A 26,551-nucleotide genomic window follows, 5' to 3' on the forward strand; every position below is an offset into this window, starting at 1 on the left:
CTGAGTGAGATTAGCAGAAAAAAGAAAGAAACCATGACCCAAATGGCTGTGGAAGATAGATAAGCACAGCGAAAGCAGACTGTATCTTCATCTTCCCTGTTCATTAATCATAGATTTGTGCCTACTGGGGCTGTGTTTCGCTAAGCTATTTATAGGAGCCACATGCTAACTCAATATAGCCTAACTGTAAGTATAAATATTTTATCAGCTTAAAGGAAGAGAGGATACCACAAAAATAAAATAAAACAAACATTAAACACCTCTAACTATCCCTCAGAAAGGATGGAATCCTTTTGTACCATATGCCCTACAAAAGTAAATATATTTTATCATATACTGTGGTATTAAGTATTCAACATTTTATTTAATTCTCTTTATGCTTCCTTGATTAAAAAATTCGGATGGGGTTTCATCGGATTTCCCTGTTGTTACGGATGGAGGCTGATGGTTACAAGCATACTGGGTAAAAGCTGTTATTTTCACATAGTTACATTTGTCTGTTCACTACATATAATGCCAATGGCAATAATGTTTATCTAGTTGGTTGCTGCCATGTGCTGCTAGCAAATAACTCCACGTGAGTTTTGTTTAAGATGTTTTATCTGGAAATTTGCTGAATGTCTATAAGAGGTGGTTTCCAAATATTTTTCCAGAGCAGTGTGTGCTTTGCCTTGATTTGTTCGATCAGATTTGCTTCAATTTTCACAATTAATTATTAGATCAATTTCCTATCATCCATTCATTACTCTGGCAGTGTATGCTAAACTTACATGCTTTTCTCATACTCTAATGGCTGGAGCAGAATGAACTCATTACTATAAAAATGTGACATGCCCACCCATTTCAATTCAAAGCATTATTTTCACTTCAATATTAAGAGGCATGTTAAGGTAAACAGAAAGGAAAATAACTAAAAAAAATCACAGAAATAATTTAAAAAAAATAAAATAAAATAACTGACTTACCTGAAGCAATAGATGTCAGTCAATGGAAGGATGGCACGGTTACATGGAGAGAGGAAGGGAAAAAAAATTACTTTTACTTGTCCAAAAATGCAGCTTAATAGGAATAATGTTAGCCTTGTGATAAATGCACAGTCAGTAATCATTCTACACATTCAACAGGTACATGGAAAGAAATGCATAAATAATTAAGGCAAAGTTCAGAAAGGACTATTTTGTTAAGTAGATCCAGTGCAGCCTGGTAGTAAGAAAAGACAGAGTTGCATAGTGATTGGAGTGTGGTGAATGAACAAAGACGTGTTCCTGTAACACTGCAAACCAACTGGCATTAGGTTAGTATTATATATACACCCTTAATCACACGTGGTTAATGGGGACAGTTTTGCCCTACACATACACACAGTGCTTTTCTTTATAGTGAGGCACCCTTCAAACACATAAGCCAAACCAAGCCAACCAACTTGAGTGAACCTGGATAGTGGGACATCCAGTAGGGGGACAGATGTGTTAGTGGCTGGAGGAAAGAGCCTAGTAACCCAAACCCAGTGCAGCCAAGGCAAGGCTTAGGATCCAAGTCATGCAATGAGTGGCTCCAGATTCTACCCTTCAATAACAAACCTTGCAACATGGCAGGCAGGTCTGTCACATGCTCTCGAGGTTCAGCAAAACTAGGGAAGAACGGCGGAGCAGCAGGGTTCAAACCAGAATTCTGTGGAGAGGGCAGCTTTGCTTCAGATGACGTAGGACTCTTTGATGAAGATGAACGAGTCTTCCTGCTTTGCTTTGACTTGCCCTCTTTTGGAGTTTTGCTTTTTGGTGACTGTAAAGGAACTGGCACAGGTGCCTCATAGGTAGTACCCTGCAAGCCTGAGATGTCAAAGACCTCACTCTGGTTGTTCAGGTTTGAGCCATTAAGGGACCAAGCAGTTTGAGAGGGTGAGAATGGAGGAGCTGAGATCAAAGCTTCCATAGATGATCCAAAACCAGCTTTACCAGGAGTGGACATCAAGGGGTCAACCACAGGGGTATTATCCAAAACATGGGTCTCGAGTGCTGGGTCAATGAAGGATGAATCTTGCTTAAATATGGCCTCTTCAAAGGCTCCCCCACTAGGCACAAAACACGGGGGATTCATCACAGACACATGAGGGTCAGCTTTACTCAATGCCACAGAGAGGTTAAAGTCATCTTTAGTACTACTCATGTCGCCACTTTCTGTTTCCATGAGCACATCATGGAAACCAGATGACACAGACAAGTGGCTTGTGGTTGAAAAATCTGGTCCCTCACAGTGGGATGTTGCTGATTGAGCTGCAAGGTTGGCTTCCACTGGTGCCGGGGGAGAACTAGCTGTAAGTGAAAGTAGATCGCTGGCAAGTGATGATGGCATGAGGCCCTCATCAGTATAATCCTCAGTGAGAGAGATTAGGCTTTGTCCAGAAGCTTGAATTTCTCCAGGTACTGGACAAGTTGTTAATTCAGTTCCAAAATCATGAGATATCAGGGATGAAGTAGGGACAAAGGGCTCTGCATGAATTGCCCACTCCTCTGGAATCTTCTTACGGCTTTTGCCTTTCTTGACCCTTCCACCAGCCCAGTTGACATCCTGGTGCTGCCAGCCTTCATCTTGATCACGTTCTTTGTGTGTCAACATATGATGGGATCCCTCAAGCAGATCAGTGTTCCCCCTTTGCATTTCTAGCTTACTCTTACTTTCGCTTTGGTCAAAGACTTCGTCCTTGGGCTTTCTTTTCTTCTTCTTTTTCTCTTTTTTGTGATCAGTACCCTCATTTTCTCTTTCATCCCTGTCTCCCAGACCACTATCTCTGAGGGACCACTGATGGTCAGGGGCATCTTGCTGGCTCTCTGTTAGGTGGCCTGCATGGCGACTGATCACAGTAGAAACACTGGGCGTGAAGGGCAGGTCAGAGGGAATGCCAGCATCATCTGGCCAGTGGTCACCAAAGACACCTCATATGCAAAGAGGGAACAAAAATGATCAGGAAGTACTCTACTTTTTGCTGTCCCTCTCAAATACACAGGCTCAAATTGAATAACACACTCAACCTATGGTGTTGCATTATACACAAACCCACCTGTAGTGCAAATCTGAGATTAACAGAATTTCAAAAAGTTTAGCAAAACTTTACTACATTCCCTATATTAATTAGGCAACATGACACTTGTTTAGGTAGAATACTTGTATATGTTTAGCAGAAAATAATTATAAATTCAATAATTACAATCACCTTCCTTCTGTGCAGTATCTCTACCTGAGCTTCAGACGTTATTCCTTACTATAATGTGAACAGAGTGGATCTGTGTACAGTTTAGTCCATGCTTAGTCTGTTTAACAGTTTTTGTTACTTATTATTACTATTATTATTGTTATTACTACTACTACTACTACTACTATTATTACTAATTAATATTATTATTAAGTAGTAGTTCAGGTATCTTATTGGTCTGGGTTTAGAAACAAATTCCATCTATATGGTCCCTGTTTGAGCTGCAAGCTCCATTTGCTTGGAATGACGCATTTTTAACCAGCACACACCGACTGCCACACAAGCTGTGCATGTATGTGACTCAAACCACCTACTATAATACGACACTCATTGGTACCATTCCGTTATTCACAGATGTTACCATTAAAGACACTGAGAGTTCACCATCAATGGCATATCAGAATCGCTTCTAATAAAGATCCATCTTGTATATAATGTATACTTACTGTCCACTTTATTATGAACACTTGGATGTTAGATGTTAGGTGTAAAAGTATGCCTTATAGATGGTGATTGTATGTAAGAAGCCTAACTGAATCTTGGCTATACTGCATCTTGGCAGCAAGGCCAGGTTACTGAAATTGTGTTTTGATGGATCTAGGGCTTATTGGGACGATAAGCCTCACTGGACATCTCCAGCTATAAGCCCATAATCCTCTATAGACCCCAAACTTCATCAGTAAGGCTGGAGTTCTGGACTGCAATAAGATTAGTAGTTAAATACATCTGCCAAGTATTATTTGGTAGATGAAAGGGCCATAGTATTGACTTATGACATACATTTGTTATGATGTTGCGTTAAACTGAATTAGCAGGAGCTTACACATTTTCCACCCATATACAATATATAGAGATGTCAAATAAAGAGATTTAAGGCTAGCTCAAAATCAGTGCTAATCATTATTGTGTGCTAAGCTGTGCATATCTGTGCATTTGTGCGTCTTTTCCCTCTACCTGCAGGCAAGTCCAAAGGGTTCTTAGATGTTATAGGTGCCTCTGTAGCCAACAGTGGTGGTTGTTGGGTGTCTGCAATGCTTGAGGGTTTTTCTGATTGGAGTGAAACAACTCCACTATCCATGTTTGTTCCCAATCCCACTGGCTGAGAGAAACCTGATGGGGGAAAAAAAAAAGTACATTGTATGCATTATTATACAAATGCATTATTGTACAGCTAAATTTGAGTTATTTTACCAAATAATGTGCTATGACATTAATTCTTCTTCTTTTTTTTTTTTTTAAATAAATTAAGCCCTAAGATTGATATTTCATACATCAATATGCATACATATACACTGAGCAGGCATAACATTATGACCACTGACAGGTGAAGTGAATAACATTGATTATCTCCTCATATATTAGGCAGCAAGTGAACATTCTGTCCTCAAAGTTGTGATAGAAGCAGGAAAATGGGCAAGCGTAAGGATTTGACCGAGTCTGACAAGGGCCAAGTGGTCCAAGAAAGGATTAGTGGTGAACCGGTGACAGGGTCATGGGCGGCCAAGGCTCACTGATGCATGTGGGGAGCGAAGGCTGGCCCGTGTGGTCTGATCTAACAGACTAGCTACTGTTGCTCAAATTGCTGAAGAAGTTAATGCTGGTTCTGATAGAAAGATGTCAGAATACACAGTGCATCACAGTTTGTTGCATAGCCGCAGACAAGTCAGGGTGCCCATGCTGATCCCTGTGCACCACAGAAAGCGCCAATAATGGGCACGTGGGCATCAGAACTGGAGCACGGAGCAATGGAAGAAGGTGGCCTGGTCTGATGAATCACGTTTTCTTTTACATCACATGGATGCCCTGGTGTGTGTGCATCTCTTACCAGAAGAACACGTGGCACTAGGATGCACTATGGGAAGAAGGCAAGTCTGCGGAGGCAGTATCTTCCTTTTGCAATGTTCTGCTGTGAAACCTTTGGTTCTACCACCCAGTGGATGCTACTTTGACATTTACCACCTACCTAAGCATTACTGCAGAGCACGTACATGAAAACGCTATTCCCTGATGGCTGTGGCCCGTTTCAGCAGCATAATGCGCCGTGCCACAAAGTAAAAATGGTTCAGGAATGGTCTGATTAGCACAATGGGTTTGAGATCTCCAGATTCCCCAAATCTCAATCCAGTCGAGCATCTGGGGGATGTGCTGAACAAACAAGTCTGATCCGTGGAGGCCCTACCTCACACCTTAAAGGACTTAAAGATTCTGCTGCTAACATCTTGGTGCCAGATACCACAGCACACCTTCAGGGATCTAGTGGAGTCCATGCCTCCATGGTTTGGGCAGCAAAAAAAGAGACCAACATAATATTAGGCAGGTGGTCATAATGTTATGCCCGATCGGTGTACATGTATATTTCTATTGACAATTCCTTACAGCAGAGGTACCAAAAAGCTCTTTCAATAAAAAAAAGAGAGCAAAAGCAATAATAATAATAATGATAAATGAAATAATAAAGCAGATATGAGAGATAAGGCCAAGTACTAACACTCAGATAAAGCAACAACAGATGGAATAGCTTAGGCATTACACCTGATGTGAATGTTGAGTTAGGAATGACTCATCACCTCAGCAAAGTGAGACATTTTCAGTCTATTCTCTCTGCTGTGTCTCAGAAGGAACATTTTACCGAGATTTGCTAATAGGCACTTGAAAGAGCAACATGTGGCGATATGGTGCCATTTGATTTGGTTAATTAAGGTACATCCATTAAAAGAGGTTGTTAGAGTTCTAAAAGAAACAGTATCATTAATTTGAGAGAAAAGTGTACTTTTCTAAATGTCATCACAGAAATGGGAACACAAAAGCAACAAGCTGTCTCTGTCCAAGCGCACAGTGACATCTTTCAGATAAGAAAATAGCTTCCAGGCTCCCAACAAGCATGCTGACAATACATCTCCCCCTTATCCTCATCACCTATTGCACATATTATACACTGGGCTACATATCAAAAGTCTTTACACAACTGTATACAAGGGTTGGACAATGAAACTGAAACACTGGCCAATTTAGTGTTGGAGGTTTCATGGCTAAATTTGGCCAGCCTGGTGGCCAATCTTCATTGATTGCACATTCCACCAGTAAGAGCAGAGTGTGAAGGTTTAATTAGCAGAGTAACAGCACAGTTTTGCTTAAAATACTGCAATGCACACAACATTATGGGTGACAGATCAGAGTTCAAAAGAGGACAAATTGTTGGTGCACGTCTCGCTGGCGCATGTGACTAAGACAGCAAGTCTTTGTGATGTATCAAGAGCCACGGTATCCAGGGTAATGTCAGCATACCACCAAGAAGGACGAACCACATCCAAAAGGAGTAACTGTGGACGCAAGAGGAAGCTGTCTGAAAGGCATGTCCGGGTGCTAACCCGGATTGTATCCAAAAAACATAAAACCACAGCTGCCCATCTCACTGCAGAATTAAATGTGCACCTCAACTCTCCTGTTTCCACCAAAACTGTCTGTCGGGAGCTCCACAGGGTCAGTGTACATGGCCGGACTGCTATAGCCAAACCTTTGGTCACTCGTGCCAATGCCAAACGTCGGTTTCAATGGTGCCAGCAGCGAAAATCTTGGGCTGTGGACAATGTGAAACATGTATTGTTCTCTGATGAGTCCACCTTCACTGTCTTTCCCACATCCGGGAGAGTTACGGTGTGGAGAAGCCCCAAAGAAGCGTACCACCCAGACTGTTGCATGCCCAGAGTGAAGCATGGGGGTGGATCAGTGATGGTTTGGGCTGCAATATCATGGCATTCCCTAGGCCCAATACTTGTGCTAGATGGGCGCATCACTGCCAAGGACTACCGAACCGTTCTGGAGGACCATGTGCACCCAGTGGTTCAAACATTGTATCCTGAAGGCGGTGCCGTGTATCAGGATGATAATGCACCAATACACACAGCAAGACTGGTGACAGAGTGGTTTGATGAACATGAAAGTGAAGTTGAACATCTCCCATGGCCTGCACAGTCACCAGATCTAAATATTATTGAGCCACTTTGGGGTGTTTTGGAGGAGCGAGTCAGGAAACGTTTTCCTCCACCAGCATCACGTAGTGACCTGGCCACTATTCTGCAAGAAAAATGGCTCAAAATCCCTCTGGCCACTGTGCAGGACTTGTATCTGTCATTCCCAAGACGAATTGATGCTGTATTGGCCGCAAAAGGAGGCCCTACACCATACTAATGAATTATTGTGGTCTAAAACCAGGCATTTCAGTTTCATTGTCCAACCCCTGTATATATACAATCATTTTCTACAATATACTTTCACCATCCACTTTATTAGGAATACATCTAATTAGTCAACCATGTGGCAGCAGTGCAATTCAAAATATATGCATATACAGGTTAAGATCTACAGATACTGTACAGATAGTGGGGAAAAACATCATAATGGTGAAAACATGTGATCTCAGTGACTTTATCCATGGTATGGATGTGGGTGCCACATTGGCTAGTTTGAGTATTTCAGAAACTGATGATCTCCTGGGAATTTCACACATAAGGGTCACTTTCTGGCACAGAATGGTGTTACAGAAACTGGATAACTCAAGACTGGAAAAGAATATGCCAGGTGATATTTTTTAGGTCATCTGTGCCAAAGATAGCCTTGGATTCATGGTCTTGGCTGATTGGAGTGAAACTCAAATGTGGCCTTGTGTTGTTATAGCCCGTCCACCTCAAGGTTTGATGTTTTGTGCATGCGGACATGTTTTTTGTGCTTGTCACAGTTGTAAAGATTAAATTGAATTACTACATCCTTCCTGGCAGTGGGAATCAAGTGGGCTATTTTTTTTCTGACCTCTCCCATTAACAAGACATTTCCACCCATAGAAACGCTGATCACTGGATGTTTTTTTTGCACCGTTCTGCATAAACTCTAAAGATTGTGAGTGAAATTCCCAGTAGACCAAAAATATTTAAACCAGCTCATCTGGTACTATAATCCAAGTCACAGAAATCACACTTTTTCTTCATTCTGATGTAAACATTAACTGCAGCTTGTGACCTGTATCTGCAGTATTTTTTTTTCCTTTGTGCTGCTGCCATGCTGATAACACACTGCATGAATGTGCAGGTGTACAGGCGTTTCTAATAAAGTGGACAATGAACATGTGCTAGCATTGTTGTAATACATCTATAATGTGATTTGGACTGTAAATACATTTCCAGAGCCTTGTTTGCATTTGCTGTGTTATATGAGAATGTTTGCAGTTAAATTATGGAAATGCTTCATGTACACTTACACGAATTAGAGAAGAACTGGAGTGAAGACATAAGTGTGTAATATGTATATATAAAATGCAAATGGCAAATAAATGCATCATATCTTAAGTCCTATTTTAGTATTACCAATCTAGTTAAACTAATTTCTTTTGTATTTTACCCATTTCTACTACATTAATCCAACACTATGATCACACACAAAAAAAAATACATTTATCATAACAAGGACAATAGCACTGTAACTAAAACATTGCTAACAGTTGTAAGACACTGGCAAGAAAAGTGGCAACAGTAGAATATAGACATTAACCTGAGAAAGTTCCCATCAAGCTAGTGTCAATGAACTGGGAGGGGTGAGACTGAGCACTCCAGTGATCAGGAAAACCAGCCACAGCCTCACAGTCTGTGAGAAAGAAAGGAGAAAGGTTGTAAAGACAATAAAGAGCTGCTAAAGATTTTGTTTGTGCTTCAGTAGAAAGATAAAAGTTTGAGGGGGGAGAAACACAGAGACCAAGAAAAAGCCACAAGCCACAACCACTCAGATATCACTGAAAGATGAATGGGGTACTTGTGCAATCTTTTCCTTTTGAAAGGGCCCAATTATTACCACTGAATTATTTTATTTTATTTTTATTCCTGAAATCTGTTGTTAATAAAAACACATTTCAATTGAAGACTCTGATACTATAGAATTGGACAGTTTACTGATTCTGAGTTCATGTCATGCTTTTTGGCTTGAGTTATGCTTATTCATATATTCTGATCAATTTTGCTCAGGGTCTAAAATACATATCACTGCAATGTCACAAATTCTGTGACATTTACTGTATCGCATGCAGTCTGCCAGCATTATTACAAACATCAGTTCTCACCTGGCGCAAAGTCCGACAACAAGGCCTGATGATCTATTAGAGGTGGCTGGACTTCCTTCTGCAGCTCCTGGTGCAACACTGAACTCTGTCCCTCTGGTGTCCCTGACAGACCTACAATGCCTGTAACAAAGACACAAAAACAGATCCCACCTTTTGTCAGACATGTGAAAAGAACACACATGAACTATTTTGCTTGCATACACGCCTAACCTCAAAACATTATAGAAACCGTTATATAAACTCACCTTCATCCAAACCACAGTCTAATCCATTGTATCCATTAGGTAAACAAATACAGTTTGATATGCATCAATAGGACAGTGTTAGCTATAGAGCCTGGTCAGATTGTGTGCAGTGGCCTGAGAGGCATGTGCGTGTGTGTGTGTGTGTGTGTGTGTGTGTGACTGGCACAGTGTGAGCCTGTGGTCCCGTCTCGACCGGGAACCTCCTGACTCTTTGCAGGCCTGCCGCCTGATCTGAAGTGTTTGTTCTGACCACAGCAGGGGTAAAGCACCCTCCCTCGCCCTGTCCCTCCCTCGCCGCCTCATTGCTCTCTCCCATAGTGGCCTGGTGGCTTTTCAAGGTTGACAGTGAGAAGACTTGACAGAACAAAACCCACAGTGACTAGAACACCACAGGTCCTGAAAATCCAAACGGACCTCTTGGGGCTTTCGCTTAGGCCTCCTACTGTTTATTAAATCAAGCTTCATGCTGTCATTAGATAGCCTGCCTGGTGCTATGTCAGGGAAGTTGGAAAAGGTAACGCAACTAAATAAAATCTGTTATTGCGGCAAAACAACTTATTTGGTTGAAATTCAAGTTTGCAGAAGTACAAGAGCACTCCTGTAAATCAGCTCCCATGCTGCATGCTCTCTGAAAAGCCCACAACCCACTGTCACTTTGAGTTTTGCTGACTTGACCTCCTCTGTTCTACCCTTCCAGCTCTGTCTGCTGTCACAGCTGAATGAGCCAGAAACACAGTATGCTAAAATCAATCTTAGATTTCCATAAAGAGAATGCTCTCCTGACTTTTAGGTGTCCTCTAAAATATTCCCAAAATTTGAGAGAGCTTTTTTTTGTTCATCATATATTCATTTATTGGTAATTCATCCTTTCCTTTTCAGCAGGGAACAAATTCCAGGGAACAATTATGCAAATCCTGGTTGTCTATTATAGGGCTCCATACACAGACGGGACGGGACTGGAGAACCCAGAGGAAACCTGACACTCGACTTCTGTCACTCAAAACTTATTCGACCATGTCTTCTTGGAGCTCACTTTGTGTTTAAGGGCACTGTTATGCTGGAACAGGTCTGGGCCTCTTAGCTTCAGTAAAAGAGAAATTGTACTGTTATACAGTGGAACCTCATCAACGGAGGCGAAATTTTAAGGCGAAAATTTGTATTGCAGAACAGGAAATAATATAAACGCAGATAATCCTTTCCAGCCACCCAAAAATTTTAGCAATATTACCAATATGAAGTGTATGTAAACTGTATGGCTGCTTACAAAGAACTGACCCAAGCCATGCATTCCATGTCAAGGGTCCTCACAGGAAGTCATGCCACCAAGTTTGAGTTAAAAATAGAACAGACCACCCATGCCACCAATCTGTCAACAACAAAAAAAAAAAAAAACAACGTGTGAAAATCATATTGCTTTTTTTTTAACACTTGCCGAAAGCAATGTTGGCATCATGGGTTGACTCTTTCAAAACAGCTTTCACTGGTTGGCTTTCCACTGACAAGATTTGTAGCTCAAAGTGGTGTTAAGGCTTTGGGTCACTGACCAAAAGATTGTGGTTGGAGCCCCAGCACCGCCAAGCTGCCACTGTTAGGCCCTTGAGCAATGCCCCCAGCCCACCCTGCTCCAGGAGCATTGCATCATGGTTGACCCTGCGCTCTAACCCCAACCCCCAAGAATGGGATATGCGAAGAAAGAATTTCACTGTGCAGTACTGTATATGTGATATTCCACTGTATTTTGAATGCTTCTAGGCATACTGATCAGCTCTATAAAAAGAAACATCTATCCGTTGACTATCTGAGTGGATTTGATCATTTCACTGGCACTAACTAGTTATCTGAAATGCTCTTACAAGTTCAGTTTAACTCCGTCATATAAAAGTCATACAAGTGCGTTGGCTAGGTCTTGTGAATGAGACGAGGATTCTGAGTGAGGGGAAACGTTAGAGATGTGAATGAGTAGCAGACGTGAATAAAGATGTTGAACAGAACTGACCCAAGGTCAAGAAGAGATAAGAAGCACTCTAAGCTCCTATTATATATATATATATATATATATATAGCTATTTGCAGAGCTTGGAGCTAAAATGAAGCCTGAGCAACAGATGGAGAATGTATAAGACTATTTCATGCAGCTTTATAAAAAGCATAAAAAGCATGTGGTTATCCCTGAGTGAACTTTACCCAGAGAGCCTCTGTGCCCTCCTGGAGTTCGGTCAACCAACAAATTCATGACAAATAAGCTAATATTTCCAACTGAGTGCACTCTTATTTGTTGGGGGCTCTCTCTCTCTCCGTATTTAAAAAAGAAAAGAAAAGAGGGAAGGTCTGTAGAAAGGCTGGGTGTTGTGAAGCGTTGGCAAGCATGAATGACGAGAGGGCACTAGAGTTTGGCAGAGCGAGATGACTGAACATCATGATGCCGTTATCTAGAGTTTGAGCAATGAGCTTTTCTTCTTCAGTCTCTTTCCCTCTCCATCTTGCACTTCAAGTGCTTGGTTTTGCCTGACCCAGTTTATTACTGCGGCTGTTGTACTTTTTGTCAACAGCGATTCTCTGAAACCCCCTGGGATTTAGACTCTGACTATTTTTACCATCGACACTCAGTGGTTGAGGACATGCAGCAGTCTGCAAAGCTGCCCTGCCAAACTGTCCGTGCCTGATGACATATTTGAGCCGTGAGCAGCCGGGATGCAGACAATCAGTCTAGGAGCTGACCTTCAAGCTTCTGCGTTCAACTGCTTTATTATATAATTAATACTTTCGCAACTACTACAGAACTAGATGGTGTACACAGTACTGCTTTACACCACTAACAGCCAGTAGTGCAATAAACTCTGAAAGCGACCGTGATGGAGGGCTGAATAAATCACAGCTGAAAGTCGAGGGGGAGAGGAGAGAGGAGGAAGAGGATATGTCCTCTGTCTGACCCGCATCCACTCGTTCTCCAGCCGACACTCTGAGGCAGACCAACTTCAAACTAGGCCATTCGTATCACAGACTTGACTCTCGATGTACTCTGCTTCACTGAGCTTTTAACATTAAACTAAACGCACTACAGGATAAACATCACCGCTGTGTCAATTCAGTTTCACTCTGAAAGACAGAATGTACCCACAATGCAATGTTTTTGCAAGGTGCTACATAACAAATAGATATTTCAAACAAATCTTTTTCTCATTTTATACGAATTGTACAACCCCAGTCTCTCCAACACGTTTGGCAACTTTGCAAAATGAAATAAATGAATAACAGAACAGACAACCTTGACAGTGCAATGCAACAATTTTTGTACTATTTGTAAATAAAACTTTGCAGTTTCTCAAAAATGTGGACTACATTCTATTCCATCCTAAGATATTACTGAATTAACAGAATGCTTCTTTTGTAGCAAACCACAAACATATTACAAAATCAACACTTTCTGGAAAACAGACGTATTGTTTTGGTTCACTCTTTCTCTCGCCGGCTGCTTGAACTCTCGGAACAAAACTTTATTTGTTCGCAACTGAATGGAAATGTGCGTTTTGCATATTGTGCCCACACAAACACACACTCACACACACAAACAGAGAATAATCCCAGTAGGAGTTCAAAATCCACCTCCTGCTCATTGAATGACTATTTGTACTTATCATCTCTCACACACACAAACACACACAAAAAACATCAGGTGCTTAAACAATGTTAACAGTATAACAAAAATTCCTTGGAACTCCTGATATCAGTTTATTTTTACTCTTTCCCAAACGAAATGAAACCAGAGGTTTAAAAATCTCCTGCGTGACAGAGCTGCCGGAGAGAAAAGCCGCATTTGTTGGAAATGTCATCTTCGTGGCATACCGAATGATTTCTCATTTCTGCTCGTCATGTCGTAGAGGACGTCGAGTATTAAGCCGAGTAGGCAGACGAAAGCTGGCAGCATCTCATGCTCAATGCAGAGGAAAATATAATTGGTATTAACAAATGCTTATTACATTTTTTGCTCTTTTCACAATTCTCATAGATCATAATAGTTCTTGACAAAATAAAGTAAATACAATTGTGCAATTGTATTTACTTTAGAGCGTCTATAAACATTTCTTTTGGTCAATCACTAAACACACTGTAAAAACAACAGTTCTATAAAAACATCAGTTCTTGAAGAAAGTTCATGTTTATTGAACAGAAATGAAATGAAATAGCCTTTGTGTCACATATACATTACAGCACAGTGAAATTCTTACTTCGCATATCCCATCTTTGGAAGTTGGGGTCAGAGCACAGGGTCAGCCATGATACAGTGCCCCTGGAGCAGAGAGGGTTAAGGGCCTTGCCCAATTGGCCCAACAGTGGCAACTTGGCGGTGCTGGGGCTTGAACCCCCGATCTTCCACTCAACGACCCAGAGCCTTAACCACTTGAGCCACCACCACCCCAAAATGTTAGCAATGGCTAAATGCTTAATTCAAATCTCACTGACAAGCAAATGATGCAGAAATGTGTCTTTCTGCAGTGCCTATACACTTATCAGCCACTTTGTTAGGAACACCTGTACGTCTGTGCAGTTATCAGATCAGCCAATCACATGGCTGCAATCTTGCAGATACATTTACATTTGGCAGATACCCTTATCCAGAGCAACTTACATTTTTTAAACATTTATAACGCAACGGAGCAATTATGGGATAAAGGACTTCCTCAGGAGCCCAGCAGGGGCAGCTTGGTGGACTTGGGACTTGAAATCACAATTTTCTGATCAGTAGCCAACACACCTTAGCCAATAAGCTACCACATCCCCATGATACAGGAGATACAGGTCAAGAGCCTCAGTTAATGTTTAAATAAAACATCAGAATGGTCAGCTCAGTAACATGTGAGCACAGCAGTCAGCAGATCCTCATATGATCACCTAGTTCTTTCATTTTATTCACAAACTGAAGTATAAAGTTCATCATTTTGTCAATGAATAATAATTACCAGTTCAATTATTTTGTACACAAACCGCAAGTACCAGCTCACTCCGAATCATTAGGTCCACTCTTGTTCAGACTCGGTGTAAGGGGCGTATTTATAAAATACATTCAAACAATGATGTACTCCTTTATAGCCCACACTCTACTGCAGTCTTTAGAAAGCAGGAAACATGCAGGACTTAACTGAATGCAAGATATGATTCAGTATACGGAAGTGAACAAAAACAATTAAGGTTCAGCCTTCAGAAATCAGTCTGGCCATTTTCCTCCGACTTCTCTGACTTTTTGCCCATAAGAGTGCCACTGACTGGCTGTTATTTTGTTATTTTTAATTTCCAGGAGATCTGCAGTTTCTGTTATACTCAAACCATGTTCGAGTGTCAAAGTCACTCAGACCACATTTTACCACATGATATTTCAGTGAACATTAACTAAAGTTTACTCTATCATGATCATGAAGATCTTTTCCTGTATCTGTATTATTTAATGCACTGTGCAGCTGCCACGGACACCAGGGTTGCAGATGAAGAACATCTGCTGCAGGACTGTCCGGCATGTGCTTAAAGTAGAATAAAAGTAGGAGAGGCTGACCCACTTGCAGCTCCCCCGTGAGACAAAACTGCACCACCTCACTTTCCTGCCTGCTTCCTTACTGGAGCAGCTACATTCACGCCATCAGCGTAAGGAGGAGGAGAAAACGTAGGGTAGGTCATGAGTCAGAAATTTAAAAGTGAGAACACTCACAAGTGAAAGAGTTTGCAAATGTCACGAGAATCAGTGTCAAGAATGAAAATGTGTCTCTAATTAGTTTTTAAGACACGCAACTGCTTTAACGAAGCAGTGAAATTAGAGAGATTTCTCATGAGCACGGTGGATTGGGATCAGCCAAATATCAAGCCGAGGGGAACAACAGCACATAAATCAAGAGAGCGAGAAATCATTAGATGTGCTAATTGTCACAACAGCAACGCCGCCCATCTTTAAAGGTGCAAACAATAACTGCAAGCAATTTCTTTTTCAGATCTGCGGCAAACAGCAGTTAAACGCAGCAAGGTAAAAGTTCAGTGTACCTGAGTTAAGCAGCTCCTCAATTTTTTTTATTTTTTTTTTACAGACCGAAGAGATCATAGTCCTCACCACTTGCATTATACTGGCTCGAGACCAAGGATAATGACCATCACAGGTCAATGTTCACCTACATAAAGTTGGTGCAATGTGAAAGTAACTGCTATCCAAAGTAAATAAGCCTTAATCACATCCCTGTGTCTTTCCCGCTTCAGTGAATTTTCTGCTGGCGAGTTTTATTTGTATTTTTGCTGCTTAAAAAGCAGAAAAAGTTGCATCTCATTTACTGCAAGTTGGCACCTCTGTGTTTGTGACCTTTTTCTAGCTGCATATTGAAAATCTAAAAGATAACAGCCAGTTTCATGAACTAACTGAAGTGAGTCTTGGAGGATTTCAGAAAGAAGCTGAATAACAGCAGGAAGAAAAGCTTACTGAGGCTTACGCTGCAACAACAACACTGGTGAGCCTGCAGAAAAGCTGAAACGTGTATGCAAGAGTTTCGAAAGAACGTTGACTGTGTTAATCCTTGAGCCGTTTCCAAATTCGGCACAAGCTGTTATGGAGATATCCAAAAAGCTCACCTTCAAAAGAAGAGATGAAAGTGCAGCGTTTCAAATAACGGTTTTGGGATATGTTAAAGGCTTCATGCTTTCAGGAAGACGCCACAGAAAGTCAGAGAGCAACAGCCATATGTTTAGCCTTGTTCTTTCACTAAAATAAAGGCCACTTAAACATAAAATTGCCGGTTTAAGATTTTATTGGTCACAGTGATCAGCAAATAAGTCTTGTTAAAAAGAAGCTTAGACACTAAAAGAGCACGAAAAACTAAGCTTTAAATAAAGCTTTGGAGCTTTACTTCAGTGCTTACAGAAACCAGCTGTCTTTCTATGTCAAATGGGGTAAAAATAAATGAATAAAATAAAATAAACATTTTTTAAATATACTAATAAAATAAAGAACTAATAATGCACACATATTGAAGAAGCAAAGTTTGACATATTGTTCAAAGCATTTTCTCTCAGGAAGCATCATCAGTGGAACAAATATAGTTCTAGTTTGTTTTTGGGACTAAAACACAGCTGTCATATCGATTAAAGCAGGAAAAGCATAAAATTATAGTGTAGGGACGTCTAAAACAACAAGCGGAAAAGAGTGGCTTAAACTTGAGATATACCGCTACCATTTATTACCTGTTTTTTGGGGGGGGTATTTGTTGATACCGGTGCTGAAACGGAGTAATCTACTTACTCTGAAGCATTCAGGGCATCATGAAACATTTACATTTCTGGCATTTGGCAGACTTACAATTTTTCTCATTTTTAAAAAAAAAAAAAAAAACCGAGCAACTAAAGGTTAAGGGCCTCGATCAGGGACCCAGCAGTGGCAGTTTGGTGGTACAGGGGTTCGAACTGACAACCTTCCAATCCAACACCTTAAGCACTAAGCTTCCACATCCCCCATTTCATTAAGCTCTCTCAAGCTACATTAGTTACCTTGGATGGAGTAGGTGTGCACTGAAGAACAGATGGGTTTACATCAAAAAACCACTTCTGTACAGCTGAATGTTGTCTTCATTCACCGTCACAAAATATCACACGGTTTAGATGATGTGATGTTGCCATCAGAGCATTTATTACGAGTACAAGGGTATCAGATGCGTACCATCCCTGAAATAAAGCTACTTTAAAAAGGTAATTGTGACCAAAAATTACAAAGATGGTGTCAAGCTGGATGCTGTAGAAAAGCACAAGAGTTGCATCACACAAGTGCAAAAATGTACATGGAGGTAAAGGCAATCAAGAACCAAGCTTCTAAAACCGGAGCAACAGCCGGAAAGTCAGAGAACTGAAATAGAAAACAGCATATTGAACCTAAAGGCATGAGACTGCAGTGTTAGACGAGCAGCCGTTTATGGAAAAGCTGCAGAGACGGGATGCCGACCGAGGCAGGGATAACAGTGGTGTTACAGTCGAGTGTGTGTTTCAACAAAGGGGTTGCAGTTATACAGTTATATGGAGATTAGAAAGAAGAGAGCAAAGCCAGAGAGATATACAGAGAGGTGTATTAACAATCACACACTCATTTGTTCTGATTCCTATCTGATTTATATCAATATTGTAATGATGTACACTTGGCTTTGTAGATTATGAATGGGAAGAACATGGGAGGCAAAGGAAAATGATGTCTTTTGCTACATCTTTGCAGTATATGAAAGTAAAGTGTGTAGAAATATGAGTGTATAAATATGTAACTAAATGGGAGGAAGCAGAATGCGTACTAGACTGCACTCGACCAATAACATATCGATAAGTAGTGAGGCTGAGGAGCATCCTGCTGGCTGGACAAAGGAGGACACAAACGACAACAGGTGTGTGTGTGTGTGTGTGTGTGTGTGTGAGAAAGAGACAGTAGTCTGTCACTGCCAGACATGTCAGATTTTACCCTCAGCTACAACGCCCTAGAAAAATCCTATTCCACATGACTTGCCCAGTATTCTGTCTATCCTAAAGACACACAACAGTAAAGGCCACTGTGGTCACTACTGGCTTTTTTTTTTTATTTTTATTTGGACTTGGCTTTGCTTTGTTCATTTAGGTTGAGTACTATGAAGGGTACAATTGTCAAGTCAAGTCAAGACATTGTGGTCATAAGTTTAGATACAGCTTGTGAAATTATAAATTAAATAAATTTTTTTTTTTGCTTTTCCAGTAGCTTGTGCATGTTTGAGCCCTTTCCAACAGATTCTAAGATCCATCTTTGACAGGGAGGACAACTGACCAACATTCATTGATGCTCAAGAAGGCAACAAACCACATTAAGCACCAGGAGGATGTAAATTTTTGAAGAGGATGATCGATGTCATAAAGGAGTCAAATATACAGAAAATGCTGGAAAACCAAAAGAATGGTACCTGCTCAGGACAAACAAGGCACTCGTGAGCAACTTTATGATCCCTCGGATATTTTTAATACTATTAACATTCATTCTTCAAGGCGTATGGAAACTTATGACCCCAACTCTATAGGCTAGGGAACCAAAGTAATCGGGGAAGACTGTCTGAAGATTGTCCCACATTTTGGCCCTTATTTACCAATCTTAGTAAAGTTGTGTGTAAAAATAAAACTGACAGAACTGAAATGGCAAAAATAAAGAGTAAACAGTGAAACAGTGCCCCTTAAATGTGTCACTAAATCTTTCAATAATGGAGCTCAGACTCGGACACTGTAGCTACCACACACACACACACACCACCTGGTGCCATTTCTTTTCTCTGAATATAGTCTAATTCTCTTAAATGATGGCTCAGAAGCCATTAACACGAGGAAAACTAAGCTTGTATGCGCAGTTAATAAGTGACTGTATATAAAACTGCAGGTCAGTTACAGGATTTTAAGTCAATCAATAAAGATCCACCTTCACGAGTCTCTTTACACATACATCTTCCTGAAAATAGGAGCTCTTCTACGATACAAATTTGTATCCTGAACTTTTGCCTTAGTTTTATTAATACCACCTTACATAAATTCATTCAGCTTGACAAATGAGGTCCACTGCGTACAAGTTTGTATGTGTGTGTATGTATGTATGTGTGTGTGTGTGTGTGTGTGTGTGTGGTTTGACGTCTGATCTCCTTATGGTAACATCCTGTGACTTGGCTCTTCAAGTCCATCATGGGAGCCTAGTAAGTGGGGAGGGAGAAGTCGTGGTAATCCCACAGGCTTCCTAAAAGTCGTCTCTCTGCTGCACTTGCTGCATGGTGAGTTGGCTGAGTGTGGTGAAGACAGGAAAGGAGGCGCTGGGCTGGGAGGTGGAGGCAGAGGCAGGTCTAAGCCATTGACAGCAGCAGCAGCAGCAGCAAAGCTAATCCTCTGGAGCACATGATGAGGGGTGGAGGAAGGCAGAGAAGTGGCGATGGGGACAAGAATGGAGCAGAAAGCGTTCCAAGACGACAGTCACAAATGAGCAACCAAGGCAAGTGTGTAGAGATGAACAAATGTTAAAAGAAATAAAGGAAGAAAAAAATGGGCAGAAGGAGTTTAATGAAGAGAGGCAATGGGAAGAGAATAAAAAGTGCTGGTTAGTAATTGATCACACTGATCAGATGTCAATCAATCCAAACTATCTTGCTTCACCCTTCAGTTCCCCATGCATCTTCTAATGCAGCATGCATAGCCATGCAGAACCTCCTCACTTACAAGGAAAAACATGCAGAGCACAGCCGAAACCGCTCAGAAGCACTGATCACGCACGAGCCGCTTACACCAAATTCTCTGTCCTAGATACTGCAAGCCTGGAAAAAGACTCATAAATCATGGTTTTACAAAAAAGTATCCTGTGATGGTGTGGTGAAAAGTAAAAGGCACAACAGTGCCACCGCTAGGAGTTAAAACATGAAGCATAATATGAACTTCACTGCATTTTCTTTAAGCTTGACATCTGAACGGGTCGAATTAGCAGCGATCCTGACACCTGTGCTCTCAGTGCTGCCTGATTTATAAACTGACCTCAGCATACAGGCAGGACAGATCAGAGCAGACAAGTGGGGGGTCTCGTCCTGATAACGTGCTGTGGCATGGGCAAACGTGCTGGCACAGCGGGCCACGTCATGCAGTGCTGCTCTTCTGACTCGCCCTGTCTAAAACTTTTCACTCCCGTGTGCCAGATTGGATTTGGGTTTAGAGGGCAGCTGGGTTATTCCTGTACGTGTCACAAGGTGGAATAGCTGCATTTGATTACAAAAAAATGCCAGGCCTGGCTCAGCAAAAATGTCTCGACAGGGCAAGTGCAGGAGCTGGCAGTGAGCTTGCAACAGGCACACTACAGACCAAAAGTTTGGAATCAACACTAAGCTTGTAAAATGACACCTGAATTGTTATGGTGGTGGAAAGTCATGTTTATGATTAACTTTATTTGTTGTAGCCTATCTGGCATGTCACTTGAATTTAAACTGAATTGAGTTGAGTCAAAACTCAAAAGCAATCAGCTTCATTTCAAGTCACTGAGCAGATATCTTACCAACATGGCGTTTTCTTGACTAAGTGGTTAGGACGAGCGGTGACTAATGGACTATAGTAATATATTGACCTTGACTTTGACTGATCAATACCCATCATGCTTCTGCTGTATTAGTGGTTGGTTACATAGTTTTGGCCTGCAGTGTGCAACAATTCCTGTTACAAAAAAAGAAAAGAAAAGGATGATCATAAACACTATAAATTTGAATTACATTTCAGTAAGATGATACTAAAAAGACTTCTTGATCTTGAAGATGAAATAAATGTTATTAGACGGAGTCTAAAAAAAAAGGGAGGAAAGAGAGCAGCCCCAGTTAGAGAACATATCAAAAATAAAATAAAATAAAATAAAATAAAATAAAATAAAATAAAATAAAATAAAATAAAATAAAATAAAATAAACAGCAGGTCTGATTTGAAATCTAGATAAATCAATCAGGTTTCACATAAGAATGAAAGGGATATACTTTGCGAGCAGAAAAGACATGGAAAGACACTAAACCCATTACGACGGAGACGACCGTTACAAGAAATACAACAGAGTAAGACGAGATAAACCACATGGCACTGTGCACGCATGCAACTACTGTTTATTATTGCTGTCAGTTATTAATATTAACTGCAGCAAAATATGAAAGGAACAAAGGACATGACGCAGGATGTGACGCAACGAAGAAAAAAATACAACTAAAAAGAAAGGGCAAGTGTATCTAGGGATATTAGGGGATATAGGATGCCTCTTACCGGGCTTGGCTGCCCCTTGGGCATTCTGTTCTCCATTCTCCACCACTGCACCTGTTTCTGCTTACACACACATACACACACAGGAGTGCATCACTACAGGACTCAACACTATAGAGCCCTCAAAAGCCACGAAAATGAAAATACTCAATCCCACTCATCTGACACACACCCTTGCTTATTGCTGCAGCTTCAGACTGGACAATGACGTAGCTAAAGAATCATGAGTCTAGATATAGCTCTGAGATCAGAACAGAAACGCTCAGAGACTCATTTTTTCACAGAGATCAACAAAATGTCTGTTATGAAGCATCGCTGCTCTGCTCATTACTATTATTAACAGGAAACTTAATACAGCTAACACGGCTCATTTCTGGACACAAACCTATCGGAGTATGGTGGGGTAAAGCTCCAGCAGACATCAGCAATGTTTTGGAGGATACATGATGGATCATGTGGAAAGGAAAGTAAATATCACTTTGCTTTGTGTCGCTAAAAACAAGTTCAGCTGTCCACAGTGAAATGCACTGCGAGTTGAAGCTTAGCTCTGTGTGCTAACAGAATGGAGGACTACTAACTGGATCTTTTCTTGTGTTTCCATTTTGCACTGCACTGGTCTCAATGTTCAGCTGGATGGTGTGGGTGAGCATGACTCGTACCGCCATTCTGATTGGCCACCATCTGGTGATGGTCACTTCTTATTTGCATCAGAAGTCGTGAAATCCTGAATTGCTTCCATCATCTGCTTTGCAACCACTCAAACTATTTTTTAGGGGGAGTTTTTTGCCTCCAATGAGAATGAATAAAATGCAGAGTTTTCCTACAATGCACCACAGTGGTTATGCTGAGCAATACCGAAGACTTTACAGAGAAATTTGCATCAGAGAAAAGAAAAATAATTTGAACACGCAACTGAGGGTGGGGCTGTGTATAGAATGAACAACTTGCATTTAATTATGCAATATTTGGTGTACACATTTCTGATTGTTATTCACTTAATTTTTATATATTATAAATGTCATAAATGTCTTTTGAGAGTGGAAAAAGTTCTTTTTTATCCACTGTTTCCACAAAGGTGAATTGTATTGAATACCACTGTATGCTCTAACATTACAAATTCCCCTTCACTGGAACTTAGAGACCCGAACACGTTTCAGCATGACGAAACCTTGAGTGTCCTGCACAGTGCCCTGACCTCAACACCTCTGGGATGACCTGGAATGCTGACGGCATGCCAAGCCTCCACACCCAGCACTGTCTGACCTCGCGTATAAATCACCACAGCCACGCTCCAAAATCTATCAGAAAGTCTTCCCAAAAGAGTGGAGAATATTACAACAGTAAAGGAATCTGGAGTAGTATGTTCAGAAAGCACATGTGACTGTGATGGTCAGGTGTCAGGTGTTGTATATGTGCATCTTCTGAATGGTTTATATCGTTCCAACTAAAAAATATTTTCAGGTATGTGTAGATCACTGGCAAAAGTTCAAATGTTAAAAACAGACCATCTCTGAAGAGGTCAGGATAGGTCTTTAGTCCATAATACTTAAACGACTTTATTAAGCTATTGTGTGTTATCTTTTTTTAAAAAGTTACCTGGATTCGTTTCATCATGTGAAGAAGCTCAGTAACATTAATCTGTCTGCATCATTTCAGTGATAGAATATCTACACCATGCACCAAGACATTACTGTGACACAGTTCCTCCAAAACGCTGTCAATTACTATAGGTGTTGAAAATCACGTGCTAATCCAGGATATTTATGGTCATTTGGACACTTTGACAATTTGGATAAATTTCACACTTTATCCGGTCGGATTCGCCCAGTGCAATCCAACTGCCAAAGCTTCTCAGGCAAATCTAATCCATCTAAAATTATGCTTTATCCGCAGTAAAAACAGTGTTTTCCCGAGCTCATTCAAACTTCCTGTTCACCTGCCAAGTCCTCACATAAACCCAAACCACAGGGCAAAGTGTCACACAGCGATGTGATGAATAAACTCCTTCACATCCAGATGCTAAGGAAGATTCCAGTTTCATAAGCACATTATTAATACACATTTATTTACAAAACATATCAGACACATCTGCTATGGCAAAAATGATATGGGATATGATCAAGCACTTTTAGGTATTTCAACCAAATCTCATATCATCACTGATCATGTAGAGTGCAGCATAAAAGGTATGTATATTTCCTACAAGAATACTTTAAATGGATAGTTTGTGTCTGTAACTCACCCTTCTCGTCATCATCTAGTAATGGGATGTAGTCTGTCTTGCCCACCGTTTCCCCGACCTTGTCCTCAAAGTGCTCCGCCTCCAGGGAGGCAATGAAGTCCTTCTGCACTATGTTCTCCTCACCAGACGGGGACACGCTGTCAGTCAGAGCATCGCTCAGCGTCAGGTCTGCCATCCTTCTGCTGGAGAACACAGTGTGGGTTACGATAAAGGAGTAAAATGCATGTATCACCACATTTATATGCCCCATGCACTCGTGACTGAAGAAATCCATATACACCTACAATACATATTAATATAATAATGCTTTTCTTCCTTAATTCGACATTCCCGATGTTCTCTTTGGAGCAACAGGCACAGCCTTTGACATTCGGTGCATCATTCCAGCGCTCAAACAAAGAAAACAAACAAACAAGCAGCCATTTTTCAAAGTTGAAGCCACTAGAGGGCAGTATTGGCGGGTTAAAAGAAGAATTTCTCAAACATCATGAATTCCTTCGTGTTACACTGACCTGGGTGGAAAACTGTAAACAAATTCAGGATTCAAGAGTTTATTTTCATGTGCAGGAAAGTTACGCAATGCAATGAAATTCTTACTCTGCGACTTTTCCAGCAACCTCTGGCATTACTTAAACAGGACAAACAGAAGATACGGACACAGAGAAAACATAACAGTGCAAGACGGAGGGAGTGGGAATAGAGGAGGAAGGGTATGAAAATCCAATCATTCCTCAATCTAAAATTAACGTGTACCAGTAGAGGAGCATCACAGAGAGGATTAAGGATGACAAGAGATGCCATGCAGGCTCACAGAAGTCTAGCTTTATTAATCTCACACAATCTACACAACTCTCTCTCTCTCTCCTGAGCAGAAATAAGAAATGTAGCCAACATGAAAACGGATTAAAAACAGAACTTGTTACAGAAAACTGAAAGTCCTCTTAACAGAATCAGTTTCCTCTGCAGGCAAATAGGATGTCTAAACATTTTATTTAGCCCCAGCATTACCACACCACATCTAAACTCAAAACTCCATGACCTCAGTAAACATAAATACTACTAAGCAACGCTAAACCATGTTTAAACCAACCAACACAGACGAAGCTAAGCAGTCAGAAGACCTGCGTTTCCCTCAGAACCTGCTATTACACACCTAAGAGAGTCACCCTACCCAAAAACATGGCATAGGTTCACTCTAGTAAAACACAATGCATGAGCTAACACAAAAGGTATTAGGTTAATCTACTACAAGCAACTGGGAATGGAAGTTCATGGAAACAAAAAAACACAGGTGCAGATGGGTGAGAGAAGATAAAAAACGTTGACTTGAGTCTACTTGTCCTCTCAGAGGCAAGAGACACTGCATATCAAGACACAAGAGTGGTCTCTTCCGGGGTGACCACACTCACATCTACAGTGTATGTCTGAATGGTTTAATGGGAATGAAAATTGGATCGATCGTGCTAACGGTTATCAGCGGCTTCGTTCGTTAACCATGTGTATTCATAGTTCTGTGTGCAAATAAGTTTTCACTGGATACTGAATAGGAGTCAAGGAGTTATGCTTAAGCACGAGGATGTGCATATACTTCTGCACCCTCTATATCATACACATACAAGAACCGCTAGAGGTAGACAATATCATGTATTTTCTACTGAATGCACATTATTGAGAGAGCAATTACTGATATCATTGCTCACAATATGCAAAGAGATGATGCTGATAGATCAGAAAATAAAAAAAAATACACACAAGTGGCATGTAAATATTAATTGGGTTTATCCCTTGTTTAACAATTTAGCTCATACAGTGTTATGGAGGCATGTCCTTTTAACTAAACTGGAAATTGAGAGTGTGGAGTGAATCTTTGCCCAGTACAGGTTTAGTTGACCTCTATTCTAGGGCTTTTAGCTACAAGTTTACTTCAGAGGGAAACATTTTTTAATTAACTACAAGATGAGCAATGACAATGTCTTACCTTTGTTCACTTCTGGGTTTGGAAATGTACTGTTTTACAAGGTGAGTGATATGAATAGACAGTAAAACTGCTGAATTTTCACACCATCACATAAAAAAACATAGATATGTGAGGATGTGGTTAAGGTGTTGGACTACTGATCAGAAGGGTGCGAGTGTGAATCCCAGGTCCAACAAGCTGCCACTGCTGGGCTCCTGAGCAAGGCCCTTAAGCCTCAATTGCTCAGTTGTATAAAATGAGATAAAAATGTAAGTCACTCTGGATAAGGGTGTCTGCCAAATGGCAGAATTTTGAATTGCATTTATTTATGTATGAGACAAGCTATTTGTAAACATGGCAAACAAATCATTATTGATTCACTCGACCATTCTTAGACGTTTTGGCATTCCCTATGTCGTCTAATACAAGCAGCACCATGAGCAGGCTACTGCGCTTTTTACAGGGAAATTGCTTACCATATATGGTGATTGGAGGGTGTTTCTTTATGCAAATGAGCCTGGCCATGCACAAGCAAATCGATAGAACGTGTGGGATTTCTCAATGGCCACTGTCTACAGCTGTGTACGCTCACATTTTCTTGTGCGTATGGGTGCTCTAAAGTTCTTGTTTTACACAGCCTCCGCAGTATTAAACACCTCTGGGAGATTTAGAGAGACATGTTAGACAGCACCCTAAATCACCAACTGAGGGAAACTCTTTGGGGAAAACCTTTGGCATTGCAGTTCCAATCGGTGTCAAGGTGCATTGAAATGGTTCTTGTGGCTCGTGCTTACAAAACAAACATTTCCTTTAATGTGTCACCCATCTGCACGTTCACTAAATAGTCAGTCACTGAATATAATCTATGTGCAATCGAGTTACACAAGATATTAAACAATGAATAAATTTTAAACACTAGTGTGGTGAACTCTGATTCCATAACGTTCACGATACTATATAAGCGAATCGGACACTGCAT

General features: G+C 40.8%; 1 protein-coding gene across 13 annotated transcripts in view; it reads right to left on the minus strand.

Moving 5' to 3' along the window:
- Positions 1–26,551, minus strand: part of LOC131363056 (microtubule-associated protein 4) — a 65,764-nt gene that overhangs the window by 22,977 nt on the left and 16,236 nt on the right. For 7 of the 13 annotated variants that reach the window (XM_058413646.1, XM_058412821.1, XM_058408814.1 and 4 more), the window contains exons 2-7: positions 23,616–23,797; positions 21,377–21,436; positions 9,354–9,473; positions 8,792–8,884; positions 4,205–4,360; positions 1,581–2,933 (exon numbers count right to left, since the gene is read on the minus strand). In XM_058413646.1, coding sequence (XP_058269629.1) covers positions 1,581–2,933; positions 4,205–4,360; positions 8,792–8,884; positions 9,354–9,473; positions 21,377–21,436; positions 23,616–23,790 — 1,957 coding nt within the window. In that variant the 5' untranslated portion in view covers positions 23,791–23,797. Of the gene's footprint in view, positions 1–1,580; positions 2,934–4,204; positions 4,361–8,791; positions 8,885–9,353; positions 9,474–9,598; positions 9,820–21,376; positions 21,437–23,615; positions 23,798–26,551 lie in introns of those variants that run through there. The other 6 variants (XM_058407342.1, XM_058406582.1, XM_058408013.1 and 3 more) reach the window with 6 other exon arrangements.

This window comes from Hemibagrus wyckioides, linkage group LG01 (genome assembly GCF_019097595.1).
Source record: "Hemibagrus wyckioides isolate EC202008001 linkage group LG01, SWU_Hwy_1.0, whole genome shotgun sequence".
Classification (NCBI taxonomy): Eukaryota; Metazoa; Chordata; class Actinopteri; order Siluriformes; family Bagridae; genus Hemibagrus; species Hemibagrus wyckioides.